This window comes from Salmo salar, chromosome ssa25, assembly GCF_905237065.1.
Source record: "Salmo salar chromosome ssa25, Ssal_v3.1, whole genome shotgun sequence".
In the NCBI taxonomy this organism is placed as follows: Eukaryota; Metazoa; Chordata; class Actinopteri; order Salmoniformes; family Salmonidae; genus Salmo; species Salmo salar.
In genome coordinates, this window is record NC_059466.1 from 21,856,601 (window position 1) to 21,875,586 (window position 18,986).

The following is an 18,986-nucleotide window of genomic DNA, read 5'->3' on the forward strand; positions in this document are numbered from 1 at the left end:
GAGACTGAAAAACAGCTTCTATCTTAAAGCCATCAGACTGGTAAATAGCCATCACTACCCGGCTTCCACCCGGTTACGCAACCCTGCACCTTAGAGGCTGCTGCCCGATATACATAGACTTGGAATCACTGGCCACTTTAATAATGGAACACTTTAATAATGTTTAAATAATGTTTACATCTGCTTTACTCATCTCATATGCATATACTGTATTATATTCTACTGTATTTTAGTCAATGCCAATCCAACATTGCTCCATCAAATATTTATATATTTCTTAATTCCATTCTTTTACTTTTAGATTCGGGTGTATTATTGTGAATCATTTTTAGATACTACTGCACTGTTAGATACTAATGCACTGTTGGAGCTAGGAACACAAGCATTTCACTACACCCGCAATAACATCTGCTAAATATGTGTACGTGACCAAAACATATTTTATATTTTTTATTATATAGCTGTCCCTCAGCGGTTTTGACTGAACAACAATGAATGAAACCCAGCCATTCACAAATATAGGACGGACCTGCGCTACGTTTGGTCCTTGAGCACTTCATGCATAATTAATGACTTTAAGATGCCCATTGGTTACTTACTTGAAGGACAATGCCAATGAGCCAATAAGCGTGTGCCTCTCTGTATAGCCTACTCGAGCCCCAGGGAAAACTAACCGTCCATTAACTATAGGCTCAGTCAAGTTTTGGGAGTCGGACGGACCGCATAAATTGATCACTAAGCGGAGAGACGACGTTAGTGTCTTTTGTGGATTTCTTTTTTTATTGCATTCTTTCCATACTGTAACGGAATTGAAACACGCACAGGGTGAGTAATATATTAATGCTTTCTATTTTAATTTTGCCTGGATAGGCCTCTGTAGCGATCTATTATATCCATAAGTTTACGAGTGCATGCAACAGCAAATTTAGATCTCTGCCATGGGCTTAAACGGATCGCCATCTTCTCCAAGAAAGCGTTTACTTTAGCAACCATTTTCTTTCGCTTTGTATTAAGTTGTGCCATGCACTATATTCCTGTTTTTAAATTGTGCCGTGTATTTGCGTGTACCTTTATCTGAGTCTGCATATTGGTTTTCTTATCTCCGAGGTCGATAGGCTGTTTGTGATTTTATGAATGGAGAGGTCAGGTTTTTTTCTCTGTTCCACACGGATCGAGTTTCACTTCATTGACAAAAACAAGGGTTCCGTGAAGAGAGAAGGGGGTGCTAGGGGTGTTGGGTAGGATGTTATTCATCTTCTATTAGCTGCAATCTGCTTTGATAAAATAGCTAAGATTTTTAGTAGGATTGTTTTTTTTTCAGTAACTATTTGAAACCAAAAGCGTTTTAATGTCGTTAGTTTTTCTAGGTTATAGTATAATTATCAAGTGATTTGTCTTGCTTTTTTTGATCGGCGACAATGTCCCACTCCAGCGCTTTTACAGAAGTTATATGATCGGAGGCGTGAATACCATTTAAATAGTAATTTTATTAGGCTATTATTCTAAATTGTGGTCACCTATTTTGGAATAGATATGGGCCATTACCTAATGCCACTGTTTTCACAACTTGTCAAAATGTGCCCCATGGTGTACACTATTGGACTGGCACATTGTATGCATTAGTAAATGCATCTTTTCAATGGGTTGCTACTATGTGTTTAAAGATTGGCCAGCTATGCCTTTATTCGTCCGAATCAACGGGGGTTAAAGTCTAGTGACTGACTCGTATCACTCTTGAGGAGGTTTAGAGCGCGAGAAGTATCCGTGTGGAATGGAAGGACATGTACGCTAATGTTACTGTTTTCTATTCCCAGACTTTATCTTTTTTCACTGTAACGTGCTTTAGCGCACAATACCCAGGGGACACGACAGCTGTGCTACATTTGTATATTTAAAGGGCAGTATCTACTACAAGTATTTTGCCCCAGAATGGTGACATAGTAAAGAGCTGTTTCCATTGGACTTTATTTATAGACTGTTTTTATGTCTTGTCTAATACTGTTCTCCACTGTCTGAAGTGGTTTTGGGGTAAAATACTGTACAGTGACACTCATCTGTGCTTCATACAACACATGGTCACCCAGTGCAGTATCCTCAAATAAGTATAGGGCTAAGACCCATCCTTGAAAGTTTTCCCAGCTCAGTCTTAGATGATTATTATTGCAGTCTCGTAATCGCCTGCACAGATGGTTGGCTTTGCCTTATGTAAGAGTTACATAAGTCACACAACTACAGCGTATTTACATTGTGTATGCTCTTAACCAGCATGTACACTTAAAAGCAAGAGGAATGGAGGTTATTGTATGGGTGCTGATGAAAGCTCGGTAGTAAGGTTTCAGCTTGCTTACAGGTCTGTCTATATGAGTGAACAATAAACTAGGTGACTCCCAAAGAACTCAAGAGTTGTGATCTAAACATGTTTCTATGTTTCGTCCACAGTTGAACAGCTAGTACATAAAGTGACCCTCGCGCTATCGCTTTAAAGCGAATACCTTTTTCTGGGAACCTTTGGAGACCCAGATAACATGGACCGATTCTACGACCAGCAAGTCCCATTTATGGTCCCACCCAATGTAAGAATGCTCCTCATGTCTGGTGATCTTCATAGAAATAGAATTACTAGAACCATTGATTTTGAATGGTGATGCTGGTTCTACTTATTCTATTTCTATGGTTCTCTTTATCAATCCTAAGCATGGACATCATCATGCGCTCCAATTCAATATCTACACGTCCATACTACTTGGAATGCAGAATGTATGGGCCATGTATTATAAATGGTATTCTAATGTGGATATTGGAAGAGAGCCATAGATTTAGGCTTGTCAACTTTCCAGCTAGAAGTGGATTGGATGGGACGTGGCGTTCAGTCTCAATCATGAGTCACACCAGAGCCATTTACATACATAAATGGCTCTGACTGACACAGACAGCACTGACACAGACAGCACTGACACAGACAGCACTGACATGTTGGTTGTGTTTTCATCATTGCAGCAGAAATCTCATGTGGAGGAACCATACAGCAGACCAGTCATCGACAACAGGAAAAGGAAGTTTGTAGACACAGAACTCGCCCAGGACACGGAAGGTAATTGGACAAGTTAATTCCCCTTTGTGACCTTGTCACAGCATATCATCATTTTTTATTTTATCTCTGTTTCAGACCTCTTCCAAGACCTCAGCCAGTTACAGGAGATTTGGATTGCAGAAGGTGAGTTATCTTGTACGTATGCCACAGAGTTGATGCTGAATGTTTCCCTTTTCTGCTGAATCTATTTTGATGTATTCTGTTGCTCTCAGCATCACCTAACATTTGCCCTCTGGTAGACATTGGTTATGTTAATGAAAAACTATCCATATCTGACGCCTTTGGACAAGTATTACAATTCCCCTTGAAGTAGCTGCCTTCTGTGCATGCAGAATAATAAGGCTACTATTTAGAAGAAATGGCTAAGTGTGAGATTATTGGTCAAATGTCTTGAGTGGTTTAATTATATTCCCAACAGATGGTTAAGATGCATCAAGCAATTGGGCAGATTACCGATTAACCTAAGCTGATCACTTTAAATATTACGGTTTTCTTTCTGTGCACTCAATTAGAGCAAAGTCCCATAAATGAGCAACTTTGCTGACTAAGAGAAAGCAATAATTGTTCTAGACTTATAACAACACTTCTTTAAACTCACCTTTTAATTGTCGTTATTCAATTTCTTAGACAGTTTCCCTCTTTGGTCCACAACACCAGTAATACAAAGGTGAATTCATTAGGGACTAGTCCATTGTTTTGAGATTGCGACAACTATAGTCCCTGTTTTTAAAGTGCTCAAGTAACGCCCAACTTAGTCGTCGTTGTCCCCCCCCCCCCCGGTGGGTTGAACAAAATAGCTTTGGCTCTTTTTGAATCAAGACACTAAGATGAGATTGACAGTTCCAATGTTGTTCACCCAGCAGGGGCCCAGTTAGTATACACTTGTTTAACTCTCCTCTCTCTCCCTCCACAGCCCAGGTACCTGATGACGAACAGTTTGTCCCAGATTTCCAGTCGGATAGCTGTGAGTACCTAAGATGTATTATTTATACCAGGCTGGGATGTGGGACCGGTGGGATCCAGCCAGAGCCGTGTGTGTGTCTTCTGGATCTAGGTATCCATGCTGTTTTGAATCCCAGCCAACTTTGTCAAACGTTTTTGAGTATTCTGCAGACGTCAGAGACCGTGTCAAGTGCCCCCAAGCACACAATGTAGCTAGATCTGATCTTGGGACTATTGCTGTGCTTGACAACCTAGGCCTGCAGGATTAAACTGCTTCACTGAACGAGCCATTTGCCCTCACATTTTACTCAGTTTGCTCTTGAAGTCTTTACTCTGCTCCATTGACTGGGTGCATCTTTAAGCTCACAACCCCTGACAAGATCTTGCTTGCCTTTCCTTTCTTGCTTTCATTCTGCCAGGTCCTGACTTCATTCTTTCCCTCAAACAACCCCTTTTCCTCTGGGAATAGACTCCCCCCCCTCCTATTTTTTTGGGGGGTGTTATCAGGCGATTGGCATGGGGCATCACATGAGCCAAGCTCATCTGATTTCACACTTTCATGCACTCACTCAGCTTCTGGAATGGGTCTACCCACCTCTATCCAAAAGAGTCTGTCCAGTCTTTCTCCCACCTCCTCTCCTAGAGTTTCTGTACAGCTCCACTTTCCCCCATTTGTCTGCAGTGTACAGAGCCTTTATATGGCAGCCAAGGGAAATATTTGAGTTATGTTCAATGGAGTGTATTTTACAGTTTGTTTTTGTCTGTGGCAGCAGAGACGGGACGTGGTCGCTCAGTCTTTGTTAGTGTATGGATCCTGATCTGCATGGTAGCCTAGCGTGTTCTAATGTAATGACCGCTAAGCTGAAATGTTGCAATATTATTGAGGTTGATGCCGTCACATCGCATGTGTTTAGATGGTGAGGCCCATGCTAGGGTGTGTGTAGTAGACTGTAGGACGACAGTTTGTTCGCTGTGGTTTCTGCAGTATAGTTCTTGACATAGCTGTGCGTTTGTAAGCGTGCAGGATAATGTGTGTGCGTGCGGGATAATGTGTGTGCGTATGTGATTGGCAGCAACCCCTTTAGCCAGGCAGGGGGCCAGACTCTCACAGGCCCTCTATTCACCAGCTCCATGTGGCCCCTGCCGTGCCTGCAATCATCCGGCCGTCACATGGCAGCCAATGCGCTGCACACACGCACACATTCCTCCTGCATTGTACTGTACTGAGCCTTGCCCTCTCATCATCTCGACCCCTGTCTAGAAGTGGGGGGGAGGGAGTGCCCTAATAATCTCCCATTTTCCATCCATTATACAGTCTTTCTCTCCTGAAGCATTACTGCATGTTGCCCTGCTCTGGGCTTCTATAGCATACATATGCAGGGAGTTGGGCTCATGTGCGTATTGTTTCCCTTGCTCCTGTCCCTCCCTGGTCCATCAGACCCAGGTTTAGGGTGATATACCCAGCTCCTGATACTCCCCTCGCCCGGGTATCCAGTTTCACTACCCCATTATGTGGCGCCGGAAATGGGAGCCGATGTGAGACTGGAGATCTAGTGGGCTAATGGTTACAGTGAGGGGAGGAAAATCATTGAGTTACGGCCACACTGATTCATGGGTATTGACTGGGACTGCATCCCAAATGGCTCTATGGGCCCTGGTCAAATGTAGTGCACTAAATAGGGAATAGGGTGCCATTTGGGACAAAGTCTAGGTCCTTAATGGAAATCAAAGGGGAGATTTTAGATGTCATGTGCAGACAGTGCTGATAGTATGATACTGATGGAGGTTTTATTTGGCTGACCCACATGAAAAACTAGTTTATTTTGAATACTACAGTTCTTACTAGAAAAGTATGTAGTAAACTGTAGAATACTATACAACACGTGTCCCTTTGTAGTCCTTACTATAGAATGTTGTAGAATACTACAGTATTATCCGCAAGGAAATACTACAGTATATAATTTACATATACCCTGCCCATTCCCCTCTTCCATATCAGTTTGTGCCACCCATAAGTGAGAAACCTACATGCCAAGTATAAACCAAATATTGTGTTCCCTACAGGTTATAGAAAGAGCAGAAGCGCTGTACTATCCATTCAGACCCCAGTCCTACTTACTTACAGGTTATGGAAAATGTGTTCTTTTAGTCTTTCTTCAGTAGGTTTCCTGAAGGAGAAATTCTCCACTTCCATGTCAAAGATGATAAAACAAAAACACTACATTCCTTACTATAGTGTATAGTTCAGTATTTATACTATAGTAAACTGTAAATACTACAGTTCACTCAGTCTGCAAAAACACTAGTGAATACACATTTTTGTACCATAGTAGTTTTTTATGTGGGCTCAGCTGTCATTAACATGTGACAAATGGTTAAGTGGCTCACAGTGCTGGTTGAGGGGAGAAGACAAGACGCTGTACAATGATCAACGATTATCTTCACTGTTTATGGGTTGAATTAGCTATAGCAGTGTTTGACGTGTTGCCCCTCGTCCTCTTTCTCTCCTCAGTGATGTTTCATGGCCCCCCACAAACCAAGATTAAACGGGAACTGAGTCCTTCCAAAGAGCTTTCTCCTTGTAGCCAGGACAGGAGTCTCATGCCGTACGGAGAGAAGTGCCTTTACAGCTACAGGTGTGGACCATTTATATATAGCCTTTCACCACACCAAGACAAGAGCCCAGTATTATCACCATGCTGACCCAAGCCCTCTGTATTTGTCTGTATCTCCTTCCCTCCACAGTGCCTATGAGAGGAAACCCAGTTTGGGCTACAAGCCATTGACCCCTCCCTCTACACCTGTGTCACTGTGCAGCTCTACCAACACCCCAGGGACACACCCACTCAGTGAGCAGACTCCTCCCCCTCAAATACCCAATCAGAACCAGGTGCTTGGGCCACATCCACTGCAGCCTGGCAACCAAGCAGTCAGCTCCGCCCACAGCCAGCAGAGGCCGCTCTCCCTCCACAGCCAGAGCCCGCCCTTCGCAGTGCCCTGCCCACCCTCACACCTCAGTCAGGATGGCACCTACAGCCCTGAGCACAGGTGAGTGGTCCTGTCTCGCTGCGCTGCAACAACTCACTAGGGTTGAGTCGCAGGAACCCGGTTACTGGGCTTCACTGCCCAAAACCACTCCCTTTTCCCAGGATAAATGACTGAAACCAGTAAATTATAATAAATGATTTATATGAACATCATGGTGTGAAACGGAACTGTTAAATTATATGATGTCTAAATCTGTCTTCTCTACTGCCTCTGCATGATGAATCATCAACGTTCAGGGTCGGGACAGACCGCCCATCTCAGTATGGAGCGCAGTTCAATGCATGTAGACTTATCTCATGGTAAATGTTTTTCTTGTAACGGGTAGACCTACATTTGCTGCAGCATATTCTATGCTACAGTAATATAAAGACTGACTACGCGTCTAATTTACACATCCCCATCTGGCTTTTGGGTCACTTTTTTAATTGTAAAGATGTACTGTACCAGTCATAAGTTTGGACACCTCATTCAATGGTTTTTCTTTATTTTTACTATTTTCTACGTTGTAATAGTGAAGACATCAAAACTATGAAATGACACACATGGAATCATGCAGTAACCAAAAGTGTTAAACAAATAAATATTTTAGATTCTTCAAAGTAGCCACCCTTTGCTGTGATGACAGCTTTGCACAGTCTTGGCATTCTCTCAACCAGCTTCACCTGGAATGCTTTTCCAACAGCCTTGGCGTTCCCACATACCGAGCACTTGTTGGCTGCTTTTCCTGCACTCTGCGGTCCAACACATCCCAAACCGGGCCTGTATATAGCCGTGTTATTATGTAATCTTATTGTTACTTTTTATTTAGCAAATATTCTTAAATCTATTTCTTGAACTGCATTATTGGTTAAGGGCTTGTAAGTAAGCATTTCACAGTAAGGTCTACACCTGTCGCATGACACAAAATTTGATATGCTTTTGAATGACACTTCTGGTTTTGTTGGGAAATACCGGGTTCCCTGGAGAAAGGTGATTTATTGCCACTGGTAAATATTCCGAATATGGAGATTAAACATCCAGCATTGACCACCTGGTGAAGGACTCCATCCATGTGTTTACTAACATGTAAACTAATGAGCGTGTGTGTGTGTATCTCTATCTCCTGACCCTAGGTTGACTGCTCTAAATGTACACACCCATCTTTATCTCAAGGAGACATGAGCTCACATGTTTCCATTGCCCTGTGAGACACAACGTGCCATTTAAACACCAAGCCCAGTGGAGTGTCAGGCCTTGTGACCTTTCACTAATGCTGACTTTAGGGGTGGAGAAGTGCACTTATGATGTTGAGCAAGGTCCACGGGTGGCAGGTCACTGGTAGCGTGACAGACTCCTCTTTTTGGAGATGGTCTAAACCAGACCCCTGTGAGAATGACCCACGTCCCCTTACACCCCCCCACCTGTGACAGGACTCCAGGTCGGATGTGTTGGAATGCAGGGCATGTCATCACCAGCCAGTAATGTGCAGCCAGAAGCCATTGGCCTTGTCTCTGTGGTGTCCAAACCAGTGAGCTCCGTCTAGAAAAGGGAGTCTTACTGTCACTGGAGAATCTTTTTATATCTGCTAGCTAGTGACACCTGCCCCCAACATCTCATTTACAGCGTGTATTCGCTGGCTTGATTGCAATAAGTGAGCCAATTTGGCTCCTGAGAGGCTTGTGTGTCCTGCGTCTTGGTCTAAAGCTAGATTCTCAACAGTTCATCGATAGTTCAAGAGACTCACTCTCTTACACTGTGTTAAACAGTTTATCACCAACAGTTTTCATTCACTCTAAATCTGTTTTAAGCAATGGTTTATCAATAACCATGAGTAGTTAATTAGAATATTTTAACTTTGATTCAATCTCTGTTCATTTAAAAAAGGCTTTCATTAATAATCGCCATCCACCCACCCTCTCCCATGTCTTCCTCCACCCCAGGTTCCAGAGGCAGATGTCGGAGCCGTGTCTTCCCTTCCCTCCCTCTGAGAGCCAGGCTCGCCCCCAGTTCCTGGCCCAGCAGCAGGCCCCCAGCCACAGCACCCTGCCCAGGGATGGGAGGCCCCCCTACCACCGCCAGATGTCTGAGCCCCTGGTCCCTGGTCTACATGGCTTCAAGCAAGAGCTGCTGGACCCCCGCTACACCGAGGAGGGTGTCCCCTCCATGGGCTCTCAGGCTGCCTTCCACCCCATGGCCATCAAGCAGGAGCCCCGGGACTTCTGCTTCGACTCTGGTGAGTGGCTGGCTACCTCCGGGCTGCTCTGGATTGGTCTGACCCAAGGCGGCTTGGGTCATGAGTTGTAGCTGACCCACAGGGTTCTCGTTGGGTTGAGCGTGTGAGTCTTGACTTCCAATTATCTACCCTTCTCAAGTGTGCACTCCTCTCAATGTATTAGGTTGGTGTAAGCACAAGCTTCCACCCTATTTCTTCCACCAGTCCTTTCCTTCCATTAAAGGACGTGCGTATTTAGGAAAGGAGGATGGGTAAGCCGGACACAACCTTGGGGCTCTCTTATGGTTGCTGTCCTGGGAGGGTTAGTTAAAACCCCTCTTGCCTTGCACAGTGCTGTGTCAACACTCACGACCACGTGGCTCTTAAATCACTCTGCTCTCTGACCCTCAGGCCAGTAAACATGAATCTCTGAGCCTGGCTTAAGGCTCTGCCAAAAGGTAAATCGGGCCGTCATCCCGGCCAGGTTCAAGGAAACCTACTTCACTAGTATAGGGCTACCTAGGATAGATTTGGGCCACTACGCTGTGTTTACAGAGGGAGCTAGTATGCAAGTATGAACTTTACTACCATTACATTGAAATTAACTCAATAGACGTATGCAGATTGACTTGCCAGATGCAGTTGTCTCCCATCCCAAAAGTCTTAGCTACACAATCCAACACTATTTACCTATAGGTAAGGTGGCAAAATAAGAACAATTCTGTGTACCCCCCCCCCCCAAGAACCCCAGCTGTTGTCCCTCTTCTGCCACCAACCCCCACCTCTCCTTCCTTCCCTCTGCCCAGGCTAGCTTTGCACTGTCCCCCTCTCATTCTCCCTTTCAGCTTTGATTGAGAGGCCAGTGACGTAATGCTAAGCTTCTTACAGCCTAGAAATACGTACATCAACATAAAGGCTCACTGGCCCAGCCTCGGTCTCCCTCTCGCTCTCGCTGGATGGATTTGTTTATATGGGCATAGCCCATACGCACGTACTTAAACATAGGTGCTGGGCTAATAAAGAATACTAGTAAAGAACAAGAAGGCCCGTACACTGTTAAAGCTCCCAATTCACTGCTTTTGACAATGATCCAAAACGGATCTTCGTCAGGTCAAAACAGTGTCTACATCCCAAAATATACACATTTCACCTCACCCCATTACGGACCTGACACATGGCGGGTGGGGAAAAAAAATGGATAAGCCACCAGGGAGACCTATTGTGGCCTCCATTGACTGAAAATAGTCCTGCTTTTGTAGATAACTGGAATTCACAGTTATGTGGAGCCCCCCCCCTCCCAATTACAAAAAAAAAGCCTCCATCAGCCAAAAGTTGCATACGGAAGATTTGTAGTACAGTGACCATGGCAAACAAGCCGACTATCTGGATGAACGTTTCAGACAGCGGGGTTACCCAGAGGAATGGCTGCATGACGCAAGGGAACATTATGAAAATATGACCCAGGATGACAGCCTCACACCCAAACCTCCCCGCCCTTCAGTACACCCCACTTGGTAAACAGTTCGACCACATCATTAAAATACACTAGGACTTCGAGCACTGATCCACAACTGGAAAAGACATTTAAAGAGCCCCCGTGGGTAGTCTTCAGACGCGCCCCCAACATCAGTCACATGGGGGTGAGGGCTGATCTTCCACCAGCACTACGTAGTACCTTTTCTAGACAATGTGCCAGATGATAACTATAGATGTGGTGGATGTACCCAGTGGAACTTTACCAACAATTGTTCAATCACCCTATTATGGGCAAGGCCATTAAGATTAAGGGCATCATTACGTGTTCCACAAATGTGATACACCTGATCAGGTGTATCTGTGGTCTATGCTTTGTAGGAAAAATGAAACGAGCTTTGAAAACTAGAATAGCAGAACACAGGAGTAATATCAGGAGTCATGACCTTGAGGAACCCTGTGGCTGCGTATTTCATGGAGGCTCGTCACATCAGCTCGTCACAACATTGGTATCGGACATGTTAAGACTCCTGGGAGGGGGGGGGGGGAATATACTGATAATCTATTATTGAGAAGAGAATTGTATTGCATTCACTGTGTACCATGTCTCCTAGAGGTCTGAACCAAGAGTTAGATAGCAGATATTTCTTACATGAATGTCATTTGATTTGTTGCCTTCCAGGTCACCTACTTGGTCATTTTGTAAATGATAAATAAATCTATTTTCTGGAACTACATGTACCCATCTCATTGCTCTCAATATATGGGCATAGCCACCATCATAGGGCTCTCCTGGTTGGGACAACTCACCAGATAATGCATGTCTGAAATTGCACCGTATTCTCAACTTAGTGCATGACTTTTGGGTTCTGGTCAAAATTGGTGCATTATATATATATATGTATATATGTATGTGTATATATGTATATATGTATATATGGAAGAGTTAGTTAAAACCCATCTTGCCTTGCACACTCTCCACATATTATGCTGTAACAGGCTCAAACTTGAGTTGACAGTACTAGATTAAACGCTTTGTAGAAATGGCCCTGAAGTGTAATAAAGATCTGCTCCTCAGCAGAGGACAGTAAATTTAGGGTGGGTGGGGACACTTCACTTCCGCCACAGTGACACAGAAGTTAAAGGGGGCGGGGCTTGATCCCATGGGCGATAGAGGCGTAACTTGATTGTTGTGATTTAATATCTGAAAGCCCAACCCATCCTAATGCCGATGGGTAATCCTATTTGGGGGCTCAGTGGACATGCGAGGCCTGTTGCGCGCTGCGTAGTGTGCTCTGATCAGGGCTTAGCCCGCTCCAACAGATGTGGTGGGGTAGCTAGTGGACGTTACAGCCCAGCTGTTTGGTTGCTAGGTAAAAGGCAGTTGTGTAAGAGGAGGAAGTGCTGCAGCAGGTAGAACAGTACTAAAGTAAAGCTTTTTGTTCCACACTGTTCATCCTCGTGTCACCAACCACGTGAATGGGTGGGACCACAAATGCAACTTGAATAGTTTGCGCCACGCAATTCGAACAGAAACCAAACATATCCCAGCGACACACATACAGTAAATGGATACTGCTTGTATATAAGAGCTCCCTTTACTAGTAAATATGTACAATCTCTCTTTACTAGGGCTGTGTGCGTGTGTGTGTGAAAGAGGCAGTCAGTGTAACCTGTCTTCTCCCCTCTGTTACAGAAGTGCCTATCTGTCAGTCTACATTTGGAAGAGCAGGGACCTTCTACCAAAACAACCATGAAAGTAAGTACTGTTTTCCTGTCTTAGCAGAGGGTTTCAAGTTTATTTGACATGTGATAAAAGCATTGGAAATCTTATTTATTAGAGCACTTGCAATAAAAACATTACTAGGTGTGTGTGTGTGAGAGAGAATAGCAGCTAATAAAACAAGGGAAACTCTCAAAGCCTTGGTAGCCATTGACCCTGTTGGGACATATTTCCCTGTTGAAAAGTGCTGCATGGTTGGGTAATAGGGCAGGCCGGATGGTAGAGCTCAACATTAGAATGACGTCTCTTGGGATGTTGCATCTATCAACGAGTCCTGTTTAGGTTTTCACTATGTGAGCATTTCAACACAGCTCCGCAGCACTGCATGATATTAGCTCAACAGAATTTTCCACTCTTGGGAGGCTGCCCGGCTATATTGCTTTGTGAGCAGTTTAGTCCCCCTAGAACATTAGTAGCTGGCCTCCGCAGCAAAATGGAGGCCGTATTCCCACGCCCTAGCTAACGTCGCCCTCTCATATTACAGGTTTCTCCTTCAGAGAGCTTCACCTGTACTACGACGATACCTGTGTGGTTCCTGACAGACTTGAAGGTAAGAAAAAAGACTTTCACATCCCTGGATCCTGTCCTTGGGCGAGATCCTTTTGCGCAGCATGAGCTTCATTCCACCCTGGGGGGGCTTTACAAGCAGCACATGGAGGACTCTTTGTTCCACTCCTGGCAGCATTTGAAAGGACGGGATTATTAGGATGTCTGTTGCATCACTAACTAAAAGAGAACTGGAGAAAGTCTCCTTTGAGCAGCCGAGATGGCAGGCGGTTGTAAAATGAGCAGCCTGCTCCACTTCAGTCACTGTCTCACCACCCTGTAGCTGACTGGTGGAGTACAGTTCTCACAGATGCATATTTCTCGTTCTCTTCCCCTCTTCACAGGAAAGGTCAAGCAGGAGCCCTCAGTGTACCGTGACTGCCCTCCATACCAGCGTCGCGGCTCTCTGCAGCTCTGGCAGTTCCTGGTCACCCTATTGGACGACCCGGCCAACGGTCACTTCATCGCCTGGACAGGCCGGGGCATGGAGTTCAAACTCATAGAGCCAGAAGAGGTCCGTTGGGAAGATGTTTTGTTAATCGGTTTTTATTGTAATTTTACATCGTTAAACATGACCGATTTGGGGATTTTGAGAGCTAATCTTCTACAACACTTAAGAGGTCAGGTCTGTGCCCTGGTCCTAGTAATAGTTCAGACTATTGAAAGCTAGTGTACTCATTCAAACTTTTTTTGTTAAGATGTTCAATCAGGCGTTGTGACTGACAGTATTTTCTCTGTCTCGTCTCTTCAGGTGGCTCGCCGCTGGGGCATCCAGAAGAACAGACCAGCCATGAACTATGACAAGCTGAGTCGTTCTCTGCGCTACTACTACGAGAAGGGCATCATGCAGAAGGTAAAGGCAGGTTCACCCTTTCTATCCTTCCCCATTTCTACTTAGCAACAGCATTAAGCTGCCTTCGGAGCAAGCTAGCTATTGGCTTACTTGAATAAACCTTGGGGGATGATGCTGCAGTCCAAGGTCTAACCATAATTATGTATAATATGTTAACTATTGTGTTCTATTTAATTCTGTGGGTCAAACTAACTTGTTCTCCTCTGATTGGTCTATTGCAGGTTGCTGGTGAGAGGTACGTGTACAAGTTTGTGTGTGACCCTGAGGCCCTGTTCTCCATGGCCTTCCCTGACAACCAGAGGCCCAACCTGAAGGCCGACCCAGACAGCCTGCCCTGCGGTCAGGTGGACGACGACACCCTGCCTCTCACCCACTACGACAAGAACACCCCTTACCTGGTGGACTCTGGGGAGCAGTGTGTAGGAGGCCTACCCTTCCCTGACGGCTACGGCTACTGACACGCACTTCCCCTACTACTAAACCCGACCCAGAGATCAAACGGCTGAGGCTGAGCAAGAAACTATCAAACCCAAAACCTCCCTCTCCTCTTACCGCTAAATTACTCCTCCGATCTTACAGATTAATTTAACCCTCCCTCCCCCTGAAAACGACTGAGGAGAAACCTGCACCAACCACCTTCTCTGGCATCATCTACTGTACCGAGAGAGGGGGGCCATGGAAGTGCGGAATGGACTCCAGTGGTTCCGCCGACTTAAGGCGAGGTGGCATTGTTGCAATGGAGACCAAGAGGACGTGATGGAGGGCCAGGGGCTGCGTTATGATGACAACATGCCCGGAGGACTGTCAGATAGGTCTCTCTGCGCAGACTGCAAGAATTGTAACAATTCTGATTGACAATCTGCTTTTTCTAAAAGAGTATAATAAGCATCTTAAAAGTAAATTCTGACAAAATATATAAATGCAGCACTATTCTATAGTTGCCTTTTTCGTCCCCCATAATTCTATATTTTCTGCCACATACGAACAATAAGATCTGTGTAAGCAAGGACTTTAATTTGCAAAAACTCCAAACCTACAGACCTATTTGTTTCTGTAGGCTTAAACGTTAGTGTAGAAATGTGTTAGTATGCTGGCTTTTCTACAGTTGGTTAAAGATTGACCTAGTAGTGCTCTAACCCACTTGGGCATTCTATGGTTTCATATTAGATGGATGGATTCCTCCAACCAGAGGCCTACGTTTTGTTTGTTTAATGCCGGCCCGGCTGTGTTTTTATCCAGTGTAATTGTTTGTTCTGTTCTGCTGGGTTACGTGTGAGTGCCCTACTAGCGTAAAGCTCCAGGCTCTCAGAGCTGTGGCTACATCTGAAACACCATTCACTATATATAGAGCACTACTTTACAAAGCCCACCAGTCTATGGTCAAAAGAAGAGCAGTATAAAGGAAATGGGGTGAATGTTGTTTGCGGACTCTAGGCCACCAGACATTCTCCTTTATAGTGACACTCCACACCATTTTTTTCCCCCTCAAACTCACTCCTTATATTGCCTCAGTTGTAACTGACTGACTAATCAGCACTCCTCCTCCTTAAAATAAAAAAAACTAGGCCCTGCAGGAATCCTTTTTCTTTTCCAAAAGGGACACCTCAGTCAATATTTTTCCTAGAGATTTTGAATTTATACATGCCGAAAGTTATTAAAAAAAGGACAAATCTTATTTATTTTTTATTTTATTGGGTGCTTGACGTTTCCTCAGCAGTGAGTGTACTATATTTCTCAGATGCACTTGGATGGCATTGTTCAGGACTTTGCATGCGAAGGGGTGAAATTCTACACCGTTCCCTGGACTCCTTTCTGCCAATCACAGGTTGTCAACAAGAGACCTCTGCTTCTCTTTGCATGACGGTGTATTCAAACAAATAAACTGTCCACTAACATATCGCTTTACTCTACTCTGGACAAAGAAGCAGATTGTGAAACTCCTCTGCATTTTGTTCATGTTTTGTTTCTTAAATGGGGAAAAATACAAACTTATATAAATATATATTTTTGCTAAGTCTGCAACTGTTTTGATTTTATTGTATAAGCCTGTATAGTTCTGCCTATAACAACGTATGCATCTTTTAAAAAAAAATCAGGATCCCTGTGACTCGACTATTACTGCAGACAGTTTGCTTTAGAGGCCGTTTTTGGTGAATGAAAGGGTGAAGAACAAGAATATTGTCTTAGTTATAAAGGGGTAATATGGCTGGGGTTCATACAGTGTCTGCATCCCAAATGACACCCTACTACCTATATAGTGAACTACTTTTTGACCGGAGCCCTATTGGCCCTGGTCAAAAGTAGTTTACTATATACATTGAGTTTACAAAACATTAACACCTTCCTAATATTAACACCCCCCCACACAAGGTGTCAAGTGTTCCATAGGAATGCTGGCCCATGTTGACTCCAATGCTTCCCACAGCTGTATCAAGTTGTCTGGATGTCCTTTGGGTGGTGAACCATTCTTGATACACACGGGAAACTGTTCATTGTGAAAAATAACTAACGCTGCACAAACTGGTGCGCCTGGCACCTACTATACCCCGTTCAAAGGCACTTTGAACGGGCTATAGGCATATTTTGTCTTGCCCATTCACCCACTGAATGGCACATACACAATCCATGTCTCAATTGGTTAAAGAAGGATTTTTAAGCCGTCTCTCCCCTTCACTGAGGCCGCAGGTAGCCTAGTGGTTCAAGCGTTGGACTAGTAACCGGAAGGTTGCAAGATCGAATCCCCGAGCTGACAAGTTAAAAACCTGTCGTTCTGCCTCTGAAAAAGGCAGTTAACCCACTGTTCCTAGGCTGTCATTGAAAATAAGAAATTGTTCTTAACTTACTTGCTTAGTTAAAGGTTAAAAATAAAATCTACACTGATTTGAAGTGGATTTAACAAGTGATATCAATAAGCGATCATAGCTTTCACCTGGTCAGTCTGTCATGAGGTATTCATAATGTTTTGTACATTCAGTGTATAATGAAAAGGGTGTCATTTCAGTTGAAGAGATGTGTGTATCTACCTATAGTCTTTTCCCTGACCAAGGGTTGTCTGCACTTGTATAGGCTTCACCTTCTCTCCCTCTTCACAACGTGTACCTTACACTGAGTTTATAATGATCTGTACTGGGTACAATAAAATGTCCTTTCTGCTTCACTTCCTGTGGTCTGGTCTGTGTCCTCATTCCCTTTCCTGTTCCCAGAGGCATCATGTCTATCGGGGGACAGGGGCATGTGGCCCCTCATTTGTCCTGTAAATATTTTTTTGGGGACACTATCAATCTAGTTAGATTTGCTAGCTTGTCTTACTATATTAGCTGCCATGCCTGCTGGCAAGGTTGGTAGACTTTTGAAACTCAAGCAATAACAATGTACTGAATAAGACACCTTCCTTTCAATCTTTTATCCAGATTTTAGCAGAGAAGCATATTTTGTTTCTTCAAAATAACCACCAGTCAGGAGGATAGACAGCTGAAGAGATGCTTAATGTTCAGCAAATGTGTTTTGCATAATGATTATGCCTCTCGATGGACAGGGGGTGTAGTTGTCCCCCCCCCACACACACACAATGTGCCCCCTCAGATTTTTGGGGTGCATGACGCCCCTGCCTGTTCCCTCATCACTGCCAGACTGCATACCAAAATGGCCCCCTACTTCCTATATAGTGCACTACTTTTTCCTGAACCACGGTCAAAAGTAGTGAACTATATAGGAAATAAGGGGCCATTTGGGACTCAAGCCACAGTCAGCTGATGTTCTGCACTGAAGGTCACTGTGCTCGGCTTTGCTAATTACTGACAAGTCACATGCCTTTTCTCTGTTTGATATTTCCTTTGTTAAAGATTACCCTCGACTCCCATTGCAACTGGTTGAGCAACACTGAAGAAAGAATATACCAGGACTCTGTGGAAAGCAGTGGCAATTGTTACTGGTTAAATAAGTAAAATGAATAAGGGCAGTGAGTTTGTTTGGCCCTTTTTTAGGCTGGCATGACGACATGTCAGAAGAATTCTTGAAAGTTGGAAGTGGTCATTTTATTTTTTCCTCAAGCAGGCTAGTTTTAACTCTGCGTAGGAAGACATTCCCTTAGCCTGTGCAAGGACAAACAATAGCTGCTTTTCAGCGATTATGCATTTTCATGAGTTGGTTTACAATACAGTAGTCTTGAAAATACCATATTTTTAAGTACAGTACTAGCATATTCATATCATATTTGTACATTTTACGTAGGGAAGTACGCAAAGAAACATGACGCAGGAAACACATAAGCCTGACAAATTATGCAACAAAAAAAGCAACCTGTGTATTAATAAATAATTCATAATCTAGGATTACAGGAACCTGTTTAGGACAGAGGAGCAACTTACAGATAGTGGTCATTTTACTCATACTAAAACAGGGAAACGTAGATCCTATGTTCCCAACAGAGACCAAGCACAAACTGTGCCCAGCTCTTTATTCTTTGTTAATCAAGGGCTCTTTAAAAGCTCAGAGTGTGTCAGGGCCAGAGAGGGGTTTGCCCTCCATTACTTGTCTGGCTCATCACTCTCTCCATCTATCTCCCCCCATCGATTGGAAGAGCATAGAAAAGAGAGAAGAGTGCTTCTCATTGCTGTTAAAGGCCCTTTGGGGGTCCCAGAGGGACTCGCATGGCCCTTCGATCAACTGCATCTAGACAGCTAGTGGGGTTCGCTGAAGAGCCCATTGTGTCTGCATCCCAAATGGCACAGAGTCTGCCTGCCCTGATGGTATGGAGCATCACTTAGCCATTAACTGATGTTTATTTAATCAACTCTGCTACACTGTAGGTGCTCGCCCCACTGTATGTTTCTGAATGAATTCAAAATCTAGACACTGCACAGATGTTAGGTTATCAAGCCGTCGAGTTTCAATTATTCATTTTCACAGTTTTAAAGGAGAGAAGGAGAGTACCGACGATCTATATAACATACGCTACATTCCGGTACACTAGCCTACATCTCTAAGCCACTATAGGGACTCGCAAAAGGAGACCAGGCCTATTTCATATGTAGCTTGTAATTCCTTCACAAAAACAATT

At 44.1% G+C, this 18,986-nt stretch overlaps 1 protein-coding gene across 6 annotated transcripts; it reads left to right on the forward strand.

Annotated features, from left to right (window-relative positions):
* Window positions 1-668: 668 nt before the first annotated feature.
* Window positions 669-17,084, forward strand: etv5a (ETS variant transcription factor 5a). 6 transcript variants are annotated; one of them, XM_014173607.2, is made up of 13 exons: window positions 669-825; window positions 2,440-2,573; window positions 2,998-3,091; window positions 3,167-3,226; window positions 4,005-4,055; window positions 6,546-6,669; window positions 6,779-7,081; window positions 9,001-9,293; window positions 12,442-12,504; window positions 13,013-13,078; window positions 13,419-13,588; window positions 13,826-13,933; window positions 14,149-17,084. In XM_014173607.2, exons 2-13 carry the CDS (start codon window positions 2,526-2,528, stop codon window positions 14,383-14,385), a joined length of 1,617 nt encoding a protein of 538 aa, XP_014029082.1. In that variant the 5' UTR covers window positions 669-825; window positions 2,440-2,525; the 3' UTR covers window positions 14,386-17,084. The 6 variants fall into 6 exon arrangements, with proteins under 6 accessions (XP_014029082.1, XP_045563322.1, XP_014029084.1 ...); XM_045707366.1 differs by having other exon boundaries at window positions 13,826-13,927; XM_014173609.2 differs by having other exon boundaries at window positions 3,167-3,214.
* The last annotated feature ends 1,902 nt before the right edge of the window (window positions 17,085-18,986 follow it).

What these genes read in the sequence shown, in the direction of transcription:
- etv5a (XM_014173607.2), top strand. Translation starts at nt 2,526, where the DNA reads ATGGACCGATTCTACGACCAGCAAGTCCCATTTATGGTCCCACCCAAT. An exon ending in TGCAGAAGGTGAGTTATCTT is followed by an intron (nt 3,227 to 4,004) that starts GTACGTATGCCA and finishes CTCCCTCCACAG; the next exon opens with CCCAGGTACCTGATGACGAA. An exon ending in AAGTGCCTTTACAGCTACAG is followed by an intron (nt 6,670 to 6,778) that starts GTGTGGACCATT and finishes TTCCCTCCACAG; the next exon opens with TGCCTATGAGAGGAAACCCA.